Source organism: Osmerus mordax, chromosome 13 (genome assembly GCF_038355195.1).
Source record: "Osmerus mordax isolate fOsmMor3 chromosome 13, fOsmMor3.pri, whole genome shotgun sequence".
NCBI classification, from domain to species: Eukaryota; Metazoa; Chordata; class Actinopteri; order Osmeriformes; family Osmeridae; genus Osmerus; species Osmerus mordax.
This window is the reverse complement of record NC_090062.1, coordinates 13,653,241-13,673,982: the sequence shown is the minus strand read 5'-3', so window position 1 is coordinate 13,673,982 and position 20,742 is coordinate 13,653,241. Positions and strand designations below refer to the sequence as shown.

General features: G+C 44.7%; 1 protein-coding gene across 2 annotated transcripts in view; it reads right to left on the bottom strand.

Annotated features, from left to right (window-relative positions):
• Positions 1-147: 147 nt before the first annotated feature.
• The window catches only part of LOC136955258 (FERM domain-containing protein 5-like), a 38,203-nt gene continuing 17,608 nt past the window's right edge, over positions 148-20,742 (bottom strand). The window contains exons 2-14 of one of the 2 annotated variants that reach the window (XM_067248921.1): positions 11,328-11,432; positions 9,779-9,821; positions 9,549-9,627; positions 7,407-7,504; positions 6,228-6,351; positions 5,363-5,450; positions 5,158-5,246; positions 4,689-4,752; positions 4,359-4,450; positions 4,172-4,246; positions 4,004-4,072; positions 3,792-3,898; positions 148-1,926 (exon numbers count right to left, since the gene is read on the bottom strand). In XM_067248921.1, the coding sequence (XP_067105022.1) occupies positions 1,334-1,926; positions 3,792-3,898; positions 4,004-4,072; positions 4,172-4,246; positions 4,359-4,450; positions 4,689-4,752; positions 5,158-5,246; positions 5,363-5,450; positions 6,228-6,351; positions 7,407-7,504; positions 9,549-9,627; positions 9,779-9,821; positions 11,328-11,432 (1,626 nt within the window). In that variant the 3' untranslated portion in view covers positions 148-1,333. The remainder of the gene's footprint in view (positions 1,927-3,791; positions 3,899-4,003; positions 4,073-4,171; positions 4,247-4,358; positions 4,451-4,688; positions 4,753-5,157; positions 5,247-5,362; positions 5,451-6,227; positions 6,352-7,406; positions 7,505-9,548; positions 9,628-9,778; positions 9,822-11,327; positions 11,433-20,742) is intronic. The other variant, XM_067248922.1, reaches the window with a different exon arrangement.

Genomic DNA, 20,742 nt, shown 5'->3' with positions numbered 1-20,742 from the left:
AAATAAGCCAGCATGATTTCAACATTATTTAGCATTTATAAATAATCTAATGCACCCCAGGTTTCAATAATCTAATTTGAGAAAACAAACAGTCAACAAGTGTTCTGAAGCACAACTTATTTCTTTTCTTATACTATGGGAAATTAACATTATTAAACACTTTATTTGAGGGTAAACTTTAGGAAAGTAAAAACAACTTGTATCAAATACCCAATCTTGGTTTCCAGTGTTACAGTATTGCACATCTAGTAAAAAGGTCTATGGTATCCAATGTAAAGAATAACAGCAAGCACTCCGCTTCTCTACAACTACATTTCTATGTCACAAAACCCACACTTTTACATCTAAGGTAATTTATATTTTGTAAAAGTTTGTTTCAAAACTGATTGCTCATCTTCAAACATTGATTTGAATTATTAATAACTGTTTTATTTCTGATGTTTGAAAATCTTCAAATACAGTACAACAGTTATATTTGTCTTTACTAAGGCTTAGATTATGATTTGACGCTTGTTCACTAGACAGTATTAGCAGTGACAGCATGAACAGATTTGCATGACCATGGTTGAATTGGTGGAACCTAGAAAGAGCATAAACCATTAGTCACATTTATTAGAAAAATATTTTTTGAACAAGCCATCTTGCGTGACAGTTTCTACATTCAAAAATTATCCTTCTGTTAAAATCCTTTCCACCTCTTCTCTGACTCCAGACCATTACTGTACAGTACATCCATTGGTGGTGGTGTGTATTCTAATAAATAGCAGCTTTAATTATGTTAGTTTTCTGCAATGTAATGACTATCATGAAAGTTTATGGAGGTAAAATAGAAAAGGACCTTTCTCTCTCTTTCACACCTCAACTCTTCTAACTCGACATGTACCAGTCCTCTTCTCCGCTCAGTGCTCAACACATGCCTCATGCAATGATGAATTATATTAATCAATAGAAAATAAAGGCAACTGTTTTCCGTGATTGAATGTGTTTCTCCTTCAAGTCAATGTAGACTTTGTGACCCTGTTGCCTTGGCTTTGTGTAAAAAAAAAAGTTCCTTGTGATGACCTGAAATTCCAAAGTAAAACATGAGCATTGGAAATGTCCTCATTGTGATGGTTCGAACAGGAAGCTCTTCTTCTGAGCCCACGCAGGGGGAGGTCCTTGGCTTGTGAAAGGAGGTGCATCATGGGAGAAACTAGGTTCATGTTTAGATCAGATCTTCCCTCCCTCCTTCCATCCTTCATTCCTTCCTTCGGTCCTCCCCTTTCTCAATTCCCTTGATGATGTCCTCTTTACGGTTTTGTCTTTTTTTTTTTTTACTTTATGTCTCCCTCTCTCACTTGGTTACAAGGAACCCTCCCATCCAACGGAACTGACATGCAAACCATCTCCGGAGAGGACAGAAGTACTCAAAATGGAATTGCTGGAATTCAGGTGTCTTACGAATGTCCCTCAGGAAGGCAATGTCAAGGTCTGACTCTGTTAGCATGATGAGGAGAAGCAACAGGGCGAACAGCAGTCCTATCGTGACCAAAAACAGACGTAACACACTCAGGATGAACTTATTGAGCTCCTCCACATCGCTAGGGGGTGCTGACCTGGTCCTCCCCAGCCGCAGCACCCTGCCGTCAGGGCCAAACTCGGCCACCTGACCGCCCAGTGGTGTGCCAGCCTCCGACTCCCTCTCCTCCTCGATGCTGCAGGGGGCGCCATTGAGCTGACGCGCCACGGCCTGTTCCATGCTGTGCTCACCCACCGGCGTGGGAAGAACACTGTCCGAGGGGCTGTAGGCCTCGTCAGAGATGACCGACGAGCCTGCCGCCTCGCTGCTGTCCACCGCTTGGCTGCGGGAGCGTGGCATAAAGGAGTCGCCATGGGAGACGGAGCGAACTGGTGTGGAGTGGGCGCTGTCTCGCAGGGACTCCAGGCCTGGCAGGAGGAAGAGGAGAAGCAGGCCATTCAGATACAGATATCAGATGAACATAACCTTGAGACCAGCATGACCACTGAGGTTTTACACACAGTGATAGACAGAAATCACATGCGGACATCAAACCAGATGTTTGAGGTGTTTTAAAGGCACGAACAGAATTGGACCACTGTAAAACATCCATCCAGACGCAGCACTACGACACCCCTAATCCATCAATGCAAGCTGAGAACCAAAGCAGACTGTCTTCATGTTTACTTGAGACGTCATCATGTCACATAATACCTGCTTAGGCTAAATACTTCTGTCTAGCCTCTCGTGCCCCCCCCCCCCCCCCCCCCACAAACCCCCGCAGTGAAACATTAACACACAACATGAGAAGAAGTCCCTGAAGTATCACTCTTAGTCAAGTCCCTCTCCAGCCTAATGACTTTCAAAGCTGGACTTGAGTTGAGTGAAAGTCAAACACAGAGATTTGCTTGCTCCGTGTGACTGAGGTGATAAACCAAATCCAATCCAGTCCTTCTGAAGTGTAGTCCTTTACCTGCAGAGCTGTCTGGCCGTCTGTAGCCTTGCCCAGGACTGTGAAACTGAGGTGTGACACCAAATCTGGAGGAGGCTCTGGAGGTCTCCCCGGGGCCCCTGGGGAGGGCTGGGAGCAGAGGCATCATCCCCAGAGCCTTCCCCAGCAGCCTGGGCCCCAACGACAGCACGCGTACCTTCACATCCCGGTAGCAGTGGTTGATCATGCACAGGTGTACGTTTACCGTGGTCTTGATTCTGATCAGGCACTTCACCATGGTGGCGGTTCGAGGTGGCAAGCGAGCTCTACGCCCCGCAGTGACCTTGCCAATGTCCTACCACCCAACCCCTCTCTCTTTCTCTGTCTCCCTGTCCTTGTCGGAAGCTTTCTGGCTGTCTGGCTAGCAGGCTGTCCGTCCTGTGACTCCAGGCTTCTGTTGTCCCTCAGTCAGGCTGGCTGGCAGGGTCAGTTTCAGGGTCCTGGGAGCAGGAATGTGGTCTACTTGTGGCCAAGTGGTTACCTACCCTCCCATTGCTGACGTCCCTGACATACATGGAGAGGCCCTGACAGGGGGGCTATTTTCAGATAGGATATTATTATCTCTGCAGATACCAATGCCGACAGGGCAATAGGAGAGCACAAGAGGTGGTTTGAATGTTTGACAGCGGGGTATCAGAGTACAATGAGATGTCGTATGATGCCACATACATTGTGTTAAAGACGGGCAAGTTCACCATACTGCACCTCACCCACAGAGCAGGATGTAACTGAAACCTTAGAGTTGACAGCTATTCACTTAAAATGACAATTACTGCCCTTTAGAAACACAGGGACTCTCTCCTGCAGTAACTGCCTCAGCATGACTACTTAAAGGAGAGTAAGAATGACACAGAGGAAGATAGATGGGTGGCTGCTGCACCTCACTGTATGTGTGTGTGTGTGTCGGTATTGTCTGACTCAGTGTGGAAGACTACTGACGGGGAACGTGAATGACAAACACAACTGTGGCTCTGTTCTCATGGAAAGGCACTCAGGTTACTTCACACGGCGAGAAGTGTGCATCTGTCAGTCTGCGTGCGCGTCTGTTTGTGCACATCAAGCAGTGTTAAAAGCCCCAAGAATAGAGCTAATGTAGGGCTCTTATCCACACAGATACAAAGCATGTCAGATATCTTTGATTCGGCTTAGTGAAATGATCCCCAACTATTCACATGATCTAAGCATAGAGCCTTTAGCACTGGCTCACATCAGTGGGTTTATCTACACAATATATATAACCTTGAGGTCCAAATGACAGACTGTTTGTGCGTGTGTGTCAATGTGTGTCAGTGCGTGTTTTACCCTCCATGATGGAGATGTGCACAGCTCTCCGTCTGGTCCTGGGGACACTGGTCAGTCTGGGCCCATGCGTGATAGACGGACAGCTCCTACTGGGGACCAGACCAGCCCTGGGGACACACAAGCACACGGAAACATGTCTCACGACTGGGTCTCGACCGAGTAACCCAGCAGGTTGACGCCTACTGAAGTGTCAATAGATTAGCAAGTCTCACCTGTGAATTTCAGGTGGCTCCCGTTTGATTTTGGCACTTTGCTCCATCACTTCTTTGGCGACCCTGCCACTGAGAGGAAGATGCGGTGAACTCAATAAACCGTCGAAAATGCTCAAAATCAAACCCCATTACCTCAGTGAGCCATATCTATCCGCTCTAATATCATACCTGTATCTAAAACGACTTCCCTTGAAAAACAGATTACTGCTGGAGACAGTTCGAACCTGGCTGGACTTCTCCAACCTGCAGGCAATCAAAAAAAAATGCCGGGTTGGTGTAAGGGAGAGATCATACACTCTTATGATGAAGATCAACTTCCACACCATGGATATATGAGTTGGCTGGCGTGACTCACTTATAGAAGGCCTGGTGTTCCACCCCACACTTCCACAGGTGCTTACAGGCCTCCGGTGTGGGGGCGAAGTATGTCAAAATGATCTTCTTGTCCTGTTGTTCAAAGAACAGATCATGAGTCTCAGAAGCGGCTGTGTTTCTGCCATTTGTAGAGTGTGAACCTACATCTGATCAAAATCCTTCTTCAGTCATGTCTGGTTACCTTCTCTATTTAGGGCTACATCACACTCCCAGCCCCCCAAGGCAGGCCTTTCATGCATAAAACAAGGCCGCAATAATTTTTTGCCCGGCAAGGGAAAAAGAAAGCCGCATAAATAATGCACGCACCCACCTCTTTCTGATTTGCATATATATGGAATGTCTTGGCCTCAAACTTCAGTTTAGTCACCTCGTCCCTGGACAGGAGAGAAGGCCCCAGTTAGAGAGGTGAACACAGAGATGGGAGGTATGATCGATTAACGCTCATTTGTAAGCTGTCAGTCCAGGGCAGAACACTGCAGGATGCATAGGATTAGGAAGTGTGTTTTGTGCATTTTATGAATGTCTCAAAAAATACTGAGAAAAGGTCTTCACCAGCACATATACTGTCAATTCATATGACAGTAAGATATTGTACATAGTTAGGTAACTGATAAATATCTCTGATGGTGAAAGATAACCAGGCACCTGGCATGCTGCTTGATGGAGGCAAACAGACGAGACAGAAAACAACACAGCCATTTAGTAAAGAGGGTGTACGGAGTGTGTGTGTGTGTGTGTGTGTGTGGGGGGGGCATTTGAGACTATTAATCTGTACTAACCACTTGAGGAAATGGACTCTCCTGTTTCCCTGGAGCACAGTAAAGCCAAAGGGAGTGAAGGCCAGAAAGGCGGGGTTGCCCGACACATCCTGATAAACATCAGGGGAATTGTGTCAGCATTTGATACGAGCTACTACAAGACTGACCAAGAGCTAATGTACAGTACATTACAGATAATGGCTTCCTCTTGTCCTGGCATGGCTACCTTGCATGGGTGAGGGTCCACACCAAACGTCTCCAACATCTGAGCCTTCTGCAGGAAGTTCAGCTCTGAGGTCTCTGGACTCTGTCCTCTGGAGGAAACACAACTTTTCATCAACCTGTCCCCTGGGGCCCATTATATAAAACATATTTGCAAAGAATATAGTGACACTGTATTCACAGGGGGGCCAGGAACACCACACCACTAGAGGGTAGTAGAGTACAGGAAATATACTGTCTGCATGTGATGTTCCGTCAGTGATCTATCTGGACTTTTTGTAGGTTAAAAATAATGCCTAATAGCAAAGAGAAAGAAAATGAGAAGAAGAATGAGAGAGAGAAAAATCTAATGACACAGCAGTATCAGAAAACACACACACACACACACCCTTATATTTCAAATACACTGCATATCATATCAAGACCCAGAACTAGACGGATAAAACATTGCTAGAAATAGAATAGTCAGCATATCAAGTGGCTATGGAATTGAATATCTGTGGTCCTGAATACCTATTTATTCATATCGTATATAATTTCGTTAAACAAAGACGACCTTGGGAAACTATGTGCTTTAGATTTTATTGAAGCATGTTAGTATTTCTTCTATAACTCTTTCCTGTTTGATATGTTACCTGGTATCTATTGTAAAATGCATAAAGTACCATGTGGTCATTAATCCCAAGGAAACCAGTACCAGCAGATAAAAGCAACTAATTTCTAATCTTTTCTCCTGAAACCTTGAGGAGTTTGAAATCAGGCATTGGAGATGACGGCCAATTTAGCGTGGACAAGAAAAGGGTGTGGCGACCGTAGAAGCTGGTTGTTGTATTGAACAGGGAAAAAACCCCACAGAGGTGTCACCTTACATCAGTTCTGTCTTGTGGATGTCCGAGATCCTTCTCTCCAGTTTCTCCGAATGCTTGGGGAAGAACTGGAACTTGGAGCTGTAGCCCTCGGGGTGCTTCCCCGGGTCATAGTCGCCGATCTCCGCTGGGAGAGCAAGGACACAACACACACGACTTAAGGAAGGCAGCAGGAGACAGTTTGGAACTCTAGTCATCTTCACTAGTGGCAGAGGTGAGTCTACTCGTTGTGAAGGGCTTTGGGCGGTAGATGTTAAACAGGTTCAATGTATCTATCTTATTACTTTGAAATACTAAGTCATTTGTATGGATCCTGTTGTCACGGCAGCAGAGCCTCCGCACCGTTGCTTAGCCAAGATGTTTCAGCTCAGCTTTTTACGCAGCGGCAGCAGCAGCAGCATTGAGATTCTGGTAGAGCCTCAGACAACAAGCTGGGTGTGAAAAGGGGAGCCTGTCCTCCACAGAGAACTGCCACCTGAATGCCAATGAGCCTGCTGCCTGCTCACCGTCCCTGCCTGCTGTCTCTCTACCCTGTCTACGCAGCCTGCTGTGTCTCATGCCTACCTGCCTCTTGTCCTCGTCTGCCTCTCCTGCCTATCTGTCTCGCCTGCCTGCCTGCCTCTCTGGCCTGCCTGCCTCTCCTGCTTGCCTGCCTTTCCTACTTGCCTCTATTGCTTCTTCTTCCTACACACTTGCTTGCCGGCTACGGTGGCTGAAGTCTACACAGCAGGCCTGGGCTCTCCACTGCACAGCCCTCAGATGTGATCCACACCACCACAACGCTGGCCTAATATACTGACAGATGTTCGTTATGAGCCTGCAAGGTCATCCGAGGTTACTGAGGGAAGCTTATGGATGCCAAGGACTTGGTATGATACCCTCGGGCGTGAGAGGGAAGAGTGGGCGTGGGGGTTGTGGTGAAAGAAGAGGAGGGGAGAGGAGAACAGAGAAGCTTAAAACAGAGCAGAGTACAATAGAGTATAGTAGAGTCCTCATCAAGTACTCATCAATGATGCAAACCTATTTTTGACAAAAAAAAGAAAATATGTTTTCAACCTTTTGAAAAAATATAGTTGTTGAACCTTTCTAAACCTTTAGCCAAACGTTTTAAAAATATATATTTTTTCAACCTTTTTTATAAGAGGGGAGAGAGGAGGTGTGCTGCTACTCCTAGGTGCTTGCCTTGAAGTATGTAGGCAGCCAACATGGCAGCATCGGATGTCTTGCACAGGAGGCGGCCATGATACAGATCCCTCTTGATCTGCAGGAAGACGAGATATCTGCACAGGAACACAACATCATCAATGACTCACAGGACATACAGTGCAAATATTTGATCAAACGGCAAAGCAAAGAAAACAAACAACTCCTAACAAAACCATTTGTTGTTTTCTTTCATCAACACTGCTTCCCTCATTGAAATGGATATCTAGAAACCCTAGAGGTTCTTCCTTCAGTATAGCATTCCCTCTGGGTACGCTCTCAACAGCATAACACTACTCATACTAACAATACTCATGTATAAGTTGGTGCGCCTAAAGTTGAGAAGATTTCTGACGCAGAGTGTTTGAGAAAGGTACACGGGAGAGAGCCTAAGGCTGAGCACTGGGGAGTACGTGTGAGTTTGAGCTCCTGCCTCTGGCCTCGGGGCCCTGGAGACCAGGAGTCCTTTTGGAACAACACAAGTACAGTAAAACAACACAAAGGAAAGGACGTCTCCTCTATTCAATCATGTACCTCATCACTCTACTCCAAGAAGGATGAATTCCCCTCACCAAAACAAATCACCTGCCAGGGAGGCAGCTTCCTAGATGTTATGAACACATCTTAAATTAATCTTACATTTACATTTAGCAGACGCTTTTATCCAGAGCGACTTACAGTAAGTACAGGGACATTCTCCCCGAGGCAAGTAGGGTGAAGTGCCTTGCCCAAGGACACAACGTCATTTGGCACGGCTGGGAATCAAACTGGCAACCTTCAGATTACTAGCCCGACTCTCTAACTGCTCAGCCACCTGACTCCCTTTCTTTCTCCCCAACGCAAAGGACAATGCTGCATATTGTTGAAAACATAATAACCTATTATTTAAGTTTTGCAGGTTTGCATCACGTATGCAGATCTACACAGCTATGAGTGTGTGTATGTGCCCAGGTGTTAGGATGTATTAGGATGTATTCGTATTGTAGCAAGTGTGTATAGTCAGCAAGGGCCCCATGCCAGGTCATTCGTATAATAAGCAGACAGCATACTGTCCTCTGCCCCCTCTGTGACTGGGAGCACTCTATTCCCAACAGTGTGCTAATTTTACCTGCCGCAAGTCTACCTACCTTATCTAATAAATATATGGAAACCAGGCTTTTAGTCCCATCTCTCTATAATTAATACATTAGACAGTCTCTTCTCCACTCTGAACCATTAGCTGCGCCTCCAACCACTTACACCACACCCATACGCACGCTCAATGGAAAACGGTGATCAGTATGGAATGAATATTTGGATTCTTCGTATGACAAGAGTACATTCTCTTGGTATCATCACTTGTGATTCACATTTCCTTTTCTTTAATTGGTTTGGTTGTGGCCCTTCATGAGTCATCCAGTAATTCTAGTTTTCATCCTTTGGATCTGGTCAAACCCTTAAAGTCTGAAATCAGCCAGTGTTCATTTCACACCCCACCGATTTCTCTTCTCACACAGCAGCAATGCAATAAATACTGTTATTAATCATTATCTCAGATATGTTGGAAGTGTGTGTGTGTGTGTGTGTGTGTGTGAGAGAGAGAGAGATAGAGAGAGAGAGAGAGAGAGAGAGAGAGAGAGAGAGAGAGAGAGAGAGAGAGAGAGAGAGAGAGGAGAGAGAGAGAGTAAGAACACACAGACGGTTCCCTACGAAACCGCAGGAGAGACTATGCTGGCTTCGACAGATGGTAGAGGATTTTGAAGTTTTCCTGGCTGCTGTTATGAGACAGGAGAAGGGAGAGACCGGCTGCTGAATGGCTGAAATGTATGGTGGATGTATTTGTACACTGTAGATGCACTGTGTCAAGCTCTCCAGAGTACTAATCTGACTGTCATAGTGCCCTCTATAAGCACAGAGTAACCTGGAATTGTAGCTTGTAACAAAAAGAGCTCAAAGAGTACGGTATTTGATACTTACTCCAAAATATGCTTGGTTTTACCTGAAGGAAGAAACAGCATGAGCACCTTAAGCTACATTATTGAATGTCAAATTGTTCTCTTGTGCGTTGATAAGGCAGTGCAGACATGCCTCCCTGCGCTCCTTTTTTTGAAGATCTTTCCATCATGCCTGCCAGAAGCTTACCTAGTGATTTCCTCCTTAAGGGCGGCAGGGTCAGGTGGGTAGAACTTGACTCGCAAACACATGGTGAAAGGAGGCTGGGCTGAAAGGAGAAGGTCACAGAGGGGTTGTTTAGTTTTTTTAAAGACTTGAAAATGAAAAAGTAGCACATCACAGTCAGTTATTTGGGTTTAAGCTACTGTAAATGTCATGCTCTATCAAAAAGAGTGAATATTATCAAATCTAATACTCACATTTCATTTGTTTGGCAATTGACTTTGTAAACTCCAACCAGTGCTGAAAGACCAAAGATGAAAAATAACAACGTTCAGAATTCTTTTTTAGACCAGCGTGTTTGCTAGGAGCTAAAACCCCAGGCTGCTGGCTCCCATTTCCAGGACTTCAGTCCAGGCTAAACTGACAGAACAGGCTTACTGCTCAGCAGCCGAGCACGATGACTTGTTGTCTGCAACTGGAGGGCATTCCAGAGCCACGCTCACCTACTCCTCGTTCATTTACATCAAATGTTAAGGACGTTCTCCCACCCAGGGACTGTAGGGAAGATGAAAGCCAGCATTGGAGGACTTTCAGAGAAACACTTGTTCTCTGTCAGCTCGCTAACCATTAGGAGGAGAAACGCTCAGAGGGCTGAGGGAGGCATTGCTTTATGTTGACAGTGTGAACCGCATTTCCCAGCTTCCACCTGTCTCTTCCCATGATGCTCTGCTGTGGAAGGCTGAGAGAGCTTCACTGGTACACTATGGCAGTGAGTCATCATAAATTTCACTGCCTGATCAACTTCTCTAGCTATCTGACAGCCTGTGCAGGACATTTACAATGGTTCTAAGGTGGGTTGAGTGACAGAGAGCTTGTTCAGTTTCAGAGCCTTGATTGGAGATTTAATATCATTGCATCAGTATGCTACAAGAAGGGCCTATGACACTTAAAGTTAAACAACTATACTTAAACAGTAGTTAAAATCATTATTGTTTTGACTAAATTACATAATTCTATACATTCAGCCAACGCCTATTGGCCTTGGCAATTAGATATGGGCATGTAGGTAATACTTAAGCATATTCAGGACAGACAGAGACTGTACCTGACGCAGTGAGAAATGGCATGCAGCTCCACTGTGAGATCCTGATACATCTGTCCAATAGCCGGCTGCCCTACTCTGGTTAGTTTATGGACAGATGAAAGTGATAGATGCCAGACAGAAGAACATCCCTCTGTCTACCTTCAGGCCATTTCTACATAAAACCCTCCTCCTCAAGGATGCAGTTCTAAACTAGACTACAAAAATGTGTGTGAGTGTGTGTGGGGAAGAGAGAGAGAGAGAGAGAGAGAGAGAGAGAGAGAGAGAGAGAGAGAGAGAGAGAGAGAGAGAGAGAGAGAGAGAGAGAGAGAGAGAGAGAAAGAGTGAAGAGGGGCAGAGAAAGTGAGAGAGAGAGAGAAAGAGACAGAGGGAGAAAGATGTACAGTACACTACTATTGTGACTGCAGGCCTAAAATCCATCGTGGACATGTGTTTGCCAGTGAATGCTCATGAATCAGTCAAGAAGACAAGTTAACACACACACACTAATCACCCCTGGCTGGGATGGAAAACCAAGATGGTGTTGGGACTGCTGGAGGGAAACGTGAAAGAAGAGGAAAAGTAAGAAAGAGAGAAAGAGGAAGAATTAAAAATGTAGTGTAAGAAAATGAAAAAAAAAAATGCAGTTGAGTGGAGTGGATAGGAAAGCAAGAGAATGCTAGAGATGCTCTGTGGCTGAGGTTGGGCTGTCTGTTGACACTCACCCTCTGTTTGTCTGGGTCCACATATCGGATGCCGAAGTAGTCCTTCTCCAGTAGGTTGAGGTGGTGGCAGATGAGGTCAAAAAGGTATTGTCCTTTTGCATCACGCTGCAAGACAGCAGAAAAAACACAATAGATGAATCTCAGTTGACTCAGCAATTGAATTAACCAAATGACACATCATAATTGTACCAGACTGTAAATTATTGAAACTATCACAAAGGAAACAACTAAAGAAGAATTTGAGGAAAACACGAATACGAAACATGGACATGAAAAATATTTTTGGACCAACTGTACCCTTTTTTGAGCTCAGATGAGTTAAATTTCAAAAACTGACACCAGAAAGTGGTTAATATTTTAGCACCCCTCAGGAGATGTCTGAGTATAATCAAATATTCATAAATGGCAAAAGCCATCTGTGTGATGTGTCAGTGCAATCTCCTCTGCTTGGAGCCAGCATGGAAGTAGATGGAAGAGGTGTAGGTGAGAAACAGCAGAAATGGAGTGGAAGCACACTTCACCTGCAGTGCAGTGCAGTCAGAGGGAAATGGAATGGGCCCGCTGCCCGGGCATTGGGTGACTGGGCTGAGCACAAGCCCCTGCAGCGTTTTCAGCCTGCAGCATGTCTGGTGGTGGTGCACAGCACAGCCCAGCCCAGCACCTCCTCTCCCCTCCCGAGCTGTGTAATGAGTAAAGACACGGTCTGACACAGCAGCAGCTGGCCACAGGTGTCGTCTCAGCTTCCTCTCTGGCCTGTTCTGCTGTTGTTGCATTTCATGCTGATGGATACACTGGCCAGCACAGAGGCTAGAGGCTTTTACAGACAGTGTGTGTGAGATAGAGAAACTGAGAGAAAGAAAGAAAGAAAGGGGAGAGATAGAGAGAGACATAGAGAGAGAGAGAGAGAGAGAGAGAGAGAGAGAGAGAGTGAAACGGAGGTAGAAAATAAAGAGAAAGAGAGGGGAGTAGGAGAGAGAGAGAGAGAGAGAGAGAGAGAGAGAGAGAGAGAGAGAGAGAGAGAGAGAGAGAGAGAGAGAGAGAGAGAGAGAGAGAGAGAGAGAGAGAGAGAGAGGAGATGGCCAGAATGCAAGACTAATTCAGTCTTGCAGATTGTGCCAAAACAACACACAGAATAGCCTATTTCAGAAGCTACACCAAACATTCCTGCACATATTAGGATCTTTTCTGTCCCTCTTAACCCTGTATCACAGTCACAGCCATACCCTGTTAAAGGATTGTTGACGGTTAACAGCCTTTTGACAGCGCTACAGCAACGCTGGGACAACATTATCATTCATGTCAGGTAGGAGCTGCAAGAACGAGTGCATGAGCTCTGGTCTGGTCTGGTATAATGGCTAGCCTCAAGGCTCAACTTTGGAAAATGACTACTAACACTAAAACAACATTAGAGTAAAAAAATACAAATAGCTAAATGAGAAATACCATTGGTAATTGACTTTGTAAACTCCAACCAGTACTGAAAGAGCAAAGATGAAAAATACCATCCTGACAGTATTCAAGCTGTCTATTTACTCAACTACCATGTGAACCATCATGGATACATCAAGTTGCCTGGCAAAAATAATTGGTAATACAGTAGACCTTCAGGCTACTTCATGGATATCAGTTGACTGTGGGTAGCCATGGCTGACCATGTGGCTGCCTCCATGGTCTGACCTTTTCCAAGGGTCTCACATGTACTCGCCCCTGTCACTGTCCCTGCATGTCATTGTCCCCATGGACTTGAGCAGCCACGACAAGTCCGCTGACTGGCTCTCCTTATAAATAGAAGCCCGTTGCAGCACGTAGGTTCACCAGTCCCAAGCCTCCATCACTGGGGAAAAGAGAAATGCAGAGAGATAGATGGATGCATGTACACTATCGGAAACATGCACACACACACTCATACACACACACACACTCATGCACACACACATACAGAACAAAACCATGCCTCAAGCACCTCTGATACCTGTAAGGCACTTGGGTAACATTCCTTGGCTGCAGACTCACTCCCACACTATCCATCTGTCTCGCCCTGTCACGTAAATTTCACCAAAGCCAAGAAACACCCCACTCACCTATTAATCACAGTGTTTGTGTGTGCATGTACACGTTTGTGTGTGACGTTATTGATGGCCGTCCATCCTCTCTGGACTAACTACACAACACAGAGAAAGCCCTAACAATCTAACAGTGAACAATTACAACAAAGAGAAACAAACCGAGGACAAAATCTGCATAATTTGTTCATTAGACTCAATGGGTTTGATAAAACAAGCACAGCAGTGGCCGCATAAGATAGCCTGAACACCACTGCACAAACAGCTGACCTCACCTGGCTCACTTCACATACTAATGAGGTTAATTCAACGCACAGCACTTTAGGGACTGAAACAACAATGCTAAAGCTGAGATGTATTGATCAGAGGTAATGTGTTTTCTATAGCATGACTATGGTCCTTTAGACCTAGTTCTGCAGAGTGATGGAAAATTATAATAAAGTGGATGTCAACAAGAAAGTTGTTATGCTGCTTAATGACGATTATGGAGTGTATAATGAAGTCTTGGGGATTTCTGTCTTCCAGTAATGGCCAGCTTCTGCAGCAAGGCGTTGATGACTGGGGTTATTAAAGCGTTAACATGTGGACTAGCAATTGAACGTCAATCCACATCTCATTTCAGGATAAGCAATAGACAGCTTTGACTTTGGCATTTATCCTTTAAGGCCACGTAGTGTCATTGTAGACAATAAGGAATTATTTGTGAGCTTCACTCTGGCCCAGTTTGATAATTACAGCAAATTACTGAGGGCATTAATCCCAATCCCAATCGAATTTATCCCAATCCCTTCGCTTAGTTTAAGCAAGGGATCTTTTACAAGAACAGCCCACTGCATCGTCTAGCCCCTATCCCAGTGTACTTTCACCAGATATAATTAAGCTGCTCTCAATTTGGCATCTCCTCAGCAGTCACATTGGTCCTTAAGCCTTGCTTTCAACTTCTTCTAAGATTGTCCCCTTACTCCAGACCAATTAATACCTACAGCAAGTAGTTTCCAGCTTCAATTCAATGTAATTTTACCGAGAGAGGGTTCTCTGTGCTAGGACTATACAGAGAAAGTAGGGAAGTGAAAAATAGAAGGGAGGGGAGGAGGCGGTGATGGAGGGATGGGCAGGGTGTTAAAGGAATGAAGGTGAGGAGAGAAATGGGGTGGGGTACAGGAAGGTAAGTAAGGTAGGGGAGGAGAAGGTAAGGGAGGAGAGTTCATTTCTGTGAATCATGATTTCTGTGAATCATGAGGTTAGTGGGAACAGTGTTAATTCATGCAATCCCTTCATGGCACGGACACATAGTGTGTGTGTTTCATTCACCCAAAGTGCTCTCTGCTCTTGGCACATTCTCAAGGAGTGGGGTGCCAGTTAGAGTGTGTGTCTGTTCATGTGTGAATATGTGTATGTGTGAGACGCAGGTTGTGGTCTGCTCTGCCCCTGTCTTGGAGGTGGGGGTGTAGGGTGGGCAGCCCTGACATCAACCGCCGTGACTCATGGGTAATGGGATTAGCAAGGGGCTGTCAGGGAGGAGAGGAGTGGAGCGGAGTGCCGTCACTGCTCTATGGAACGTGCTACCGCTTAATCATAGCAATAATAAAAGTGACAAATAGAAAGAAAGAAAAAAGAACTGGGGCCAAATGACTCGACTGGTCCTTAGTTAGGGCGTTAGCATGCTTCCCTTCGCCCGGCTAGGCCTGTCGCTGGATTAATTATTAAAATGGGTTCCATATCAGACAAGGAAACACAGCATCAATAAATGATGGTCCGATCTTAAATCGCAGGATGGAAATCGTATCAACTGAGGAAAGGAATATAAAACGACACGCAGCGATCTTTGAGCTCGGGGGAAGAGAAGCTGTTGGGAATGTGTGGTTACATTAGCCGCTGATTATGACAATTTATCATACACAGCTTCGGGAGTGTGTGTGTGTGTACCCCCACCGTGTCATTAGCCGTGTCAAAATGACGTTGTCCTTGGGCAAGGCACTTCACCCTACTTGCCTCGGGGGAATGTCCCTGTACTTACTGTAAGTCGCTCTGTATAAGAGCGTCTGCTAAATGACTAAATGTAAATGTAAATATACATATATGCTGCCTTGCCAGTCATCATATATGTGCCACTGGGATAATCTCTTAGTTGCTCTCTGCACTAAAAAGTGGTATTTCAAGAGCATGCACAGCTAAGCCATTCGACGGCTTACTTTGAGGAATTATCACATGATATGGTTTGTATTTATTTCAAGTTCATGAACCAAAGAGTATAGGGAAAACACTATACTTTATCATGTGCTATAGTGCTATTCAAAAGAAGATGTAACATTCTGTAGGCATGGAGTTCCTCTTCACTGTAAACCAACAACAACATTCCAGAGGATTCCCATGAAGGACGTCATCACACACAATAACAAAGTCATATAGTACCACAGCACTAACTGGGTCATTCACTGAAGGCGAGAATAGCGCATGGCAAAGCTGTGCCCCAGAAACATTATGCTAGGCTTTATTTCACGAGCCTTTGATCAGCCTGGCCTTGGTGCAACTGAAGGAGCTGGGAAGATGCCATTGTTCCTTGGGTGACACAGTTTCCATCCGGCTCATCAAACACACACGAACGTCAATTTTTGTGCAGTGATGTAGGTTTGTGAGAAATTACATTTACATTTAGTCATTTAGCAGACGCTCTTATCCAGAGCGACTTACAGTAAGTACAGGGACATTCCCCCCGAGGCAAGTAGGGTGAAGTGCCTTGCCCAAGGACACAACTTCATTTTGCACGGCCAGGAATCGAACCAGCAACCTTATGATTACTAGCCCGATTCCCTATCGCTCAGCCACCTGACTCCCAAATGCTGAGTATGGATGAATATAAACCCATGCAATACCATTGGGATCATTCAACCCTATGGCCAGGGATTAGAGGCACTCATCTGCACATAATTCCTAAGGATTGATGTCTACAAATCTATATTTAGCAGAACAGCTATTTTGTAGATTAATTTGATGTATGATGGTGATCCATACTTGCCCTATATTGCTAATCAACATCATCTCTCTCTCAGACAACACCATGTCAACAGGTCTTCTGTACAAATGTAGAACTTGTGATGAAAAACCACTCTCACCACACCCGAAGACAACAAGTGCAGTCTTCAGGTGGACAATCATCGATGCATGACGCTTAATGCCTTCTGGCTCTCAACAAGAACCATGTTCGCATTCAATGTCTGTCCATTAGAACTCTCAAATGCTAGGAGGGGAGATGGAAGAATTCCTCGAGACACAGTGCATCTTTAAGAATGAGCCATGTTATGCATGCTATTTGGCCTTGAAGTGGCCCTGTGGGACTAAGCATCACAGGGTATTAGTCAAAGTCAGTATGGCGGTTCTTTAAGTCATTTCTCCAGTGAAGAGAGTGGCTGTCCTTGGGGGCTCCATTAGGGGGATGATATGGCGGGACCACATAGTATCCTCCCACGCATGCATGTGCAAACACTGTTGTGGGCAGGGGCCAAAACCACTGTTCCTGCTCCTTGTGGCTGGATGCATGCTCTGTTAAGAGATCTCTCAGGGGTGACAGGGGAGGAGAGGAGAATCTCCTCCTTTTTTCCTTTACCCTTTTTCTTTTAAGTGCCTCACTCAGTGTCCAGGGGCTCGGCCTAAGAGAGGGTGGGAAGGTGGATCTCAGAAATGGAGCCTATTAATTCAGCATCTGCTTTCTCTATCCTTCCTCTCACTCTCTGGCCCTCAGGTCTGAGAGCTCTTACAGCCTGTTAGACCCACTCTACATTATGTCATAAAATATATCTTTTGTATTCCATTCCTGGTATTGCAACATCCCTCAGTAGTAGAGTCATTAACATAGATATATAAAACCACTGTCAGAATAAAATAGTTGGACTGTGTGGTATGTCTCTTATTGGTGACAAGGTTTTAATAAAAGCAATTGTGGTTAAACTGTAATCCATATGTAACATCGGGAGTCTCTTTCAGTCTCAAATACCGCTCTCCATGTTCTCATTTATCTCACTGATAATGTATAGCACACTTATGCACACATACTGTACTTAGAGACGCTAACATGGTTCAGGCCAGGAGGGGTCTGGAGGCGTGTGTCCACTTCGAGTGTTAATCTACAATGAGTGACTCTCTGTCGGCTTGCATCTCCTCCACACACTCTGAGCAGCACATAGCCGGCGTGGAGGTTAACATCCCGACGACGGTACGACTCACCATCAAGGTAGAGTACAACGATGGGGGCTGCCCTCTGAATGGAGGAGGTCACAATGACATTCTCAGGACTAGACAGGCAGAAACCTATGAAATAGCCTGGATGCAAGAGTCTCACATGCACGTCCATACACAGTGACCTTGCAAGGTGAGGAGATCTATACGGGCACTGTGACAGCAAACATTCGTAGCATTAGAGAACTGATGGTAGAGATGGGATCTAGGTCGTGAGAATGGAGATGATTGAGAGCCGTTTGGGAGAAACAATGTGGTGGAACGTCATATCTCCCCTTGAGATTCTTAAGAAATCAATACATCATCACTCGTGTTTTATTAGATATTTTTGCTGGTGGCAGTGAGGTCCTTTTCAACTTTGTTAAAGCCAAAGAAAAACCAAAGCCCTCGAGTCTAGGGACATAACTTGCAAATTATATCACGTCTGAGCATTGCCACTTTGAATGGCGCTATTTCAGGAATGAAAGGTCATTCTAAATTGGACCCACTCAAGGACATTAAACTGTGCTAAAAAATCTGGAGCCTCGCCTCTAATCATAAGAGACATGCTTCAAATAGGTGTTCCCAACCATTCCATGGTTTCAGCAGTTAAGCTCTATTGAATCATCCTCTGTTACCTCCAATTACACTACTCATTATGATACTCGGACAAAGGAAGCTGGCCCAAACTGTTCAATCTTAGTTTTTTGTAAAGGGGTTTGTTTAGTGTCTGACGGATTTGAATCAGGCCTATGCGATGCATGAAATCATCCATTACATACATATGAAATAACATATATACACTATATTCTCTTTTGCACATTCACTGTTCAACAGAATCTCACAAACAAACCCTAAATCACATCCAAACATACCATGCCCAAAGTTGTTGTCTGAGTGAGATGATATGCCAATTCAGTAAAGACAACAGTATGCCATCAATCATAATAAAATACATGTACACAAACAACAAGGCTTCATTTCAACCCCCTGAGAATGATGACAAAATCCCTTTGTAGTAACCAACCAGGGGATGTCAGTCAACTGCACAATGTTTATGCATGAAAAACAAGACGATGATCCGGAGATCCAGGTACACACATGGGACTAGCTTTCTGATTTAAATGATAGGGAAGGCAGATTTGAGTCTGAGAAAATCTCTGCTCAAGATCTGCATAATCAAGACGTGCTACAAACAGTAGGTTAAACATGGTGAACCGCTAGGAGCTTTGAGAGTTGGCCTCCACAACGCTTTGTATTCTGAGATCAAATTCAGGAAAATAACCCTTCAAAGCCTCAACTGCACACAACAGTGGCGCTGACACACTTTCATTTAGCCTGTAGGATGTGCAGATACATCCAGAATCCATCCGAGCCGCAGTACCAAATCAGGCCAGGGTAGGCACGACAGCAATGTCTCGATCGACGGTAAGATTGCGTTTTTAGGTGATCAATCAGTATGCAAATGTCTGATAACATTCGGTATTTCTTTACTGATGGGCTTGCGAGGGCGAGAACAAATGTCGGGCCTTGGAGCTATAGCACTAATTCCAATAAAGTGCATGCAGTCATACGCTCAGTCGCCTGAGCATAGCAAGAGCTGATTGTTATTAGCCTGTGGGCTATCAGAGCTTGCAGACACCACAGACTGAGTCATTATCTCAGTGTCAGTGAATGACAAACGGCCTAGCATGGTTAATGTTTTGAAAAGATGATGAGGGAAGAAAATAATTTATTGTACTAATGGAAGGGTCTGTGGAAGTCTGGATTGGGAGATATGATCTAAGCTAGACTAGTCCAGAAAGTACACCGTGGCCAGTTGTCCAAACACACCTTAGTCTTATGAATGATTCAAGACACTGCAAAGCCCTGGGTACAAGATGCTATTGGCGTCATGTTTTATTAAAGGCAGCAGCTTGGACGCATATCTGGGTCACAGGTAGAGACATCCAGGGGGTTCTATGGCCTCGGATGTCAAGAAGAAATCGAAACCACATAAAAAACAAGAACTTCACTTGACTTGCTCCCTAAAAACAAAAACAATTGTTCAATTACTCCTAACCAAAGAGAGAAGCACTGTATTCCTGAGGCTCTAATGGATCACTTTCTGAATTAAAGACAGCCTTGTTTTGACAGTAAAAGAAATTAGGGAGTCAGGTGGCTGAGCGGTGAGGGAATCGGGCTAGTAATCCGAAGGTTGCCAGTTCGATTCCCAGTCATGCCAACTGACGTTGTGTCCTTGGGCAAGGCACTTCACCCTACTTGCCTCGGGGGAATGTCCCTGTACTTACTGTAAGTCGCTCTGGATAAGAGCGTCTGCTAAATGTAAATGTAAATCAGCAAAAGCCAGCCATTCCCAAGGGTAGGTGGCCAGTTGTGAATGATCTACAATGGCAAAAGTAGGATGAAAAAACAGTAACTATAACAGTAACTGTTCTCCACAATAAATCTTGAGGTAGAAGATCTCAATGTTGAGAAAATCTTCCATGCCACTGACAACCATCAGTCAATTCAGTCACACACTGAATCTCATCAGTTACAGACAGGCCTACAGAGACTTATAATACGGAAAACAGTAGCAACAGATTTATTTTATTAGGCCTAGTTCTACGCCTCTTCCAACAATAAAACAATTCTACACTGTTAGGGAAAATATCTGTCCAACAAGGAATCCTTATAAGGATATTATCTAATTCTATTGGATTTGAATCACTCCAAGGGAGAACCATTTTAGAAGTCTCACTAAGAATTAAAATACATCATATTTGATAACTTCCAGAACTGTTTATTGCTGAAAACACCATTAAAAGGGACCAGGGAGTCAGCTTTAAATGAAACTGCTTTGTCATCTTCTTTTTAATATAAGAGTTTCCTTAACTCCAGATGTCTTATTTTACGAACATCTTATGGTGAGTCCAAGTATGAAACCGACATGTTACTTGCCAAGCTAAACACAGGAAGCATTTGATTCGATGTACTTTAAGCAACCAGGAGGTTGTGGGCAGTATGTTGTCTTGTATAGTGGCTGATCCTGTCGGAACTTTTCTTCCATCCCACCAATGTAATCCTGCAGATTAAGCATGCTTTCAAGGGATTGCTTTCCAGCTCAGATGTGTCAAAATGACAAATAAGCCACAGAG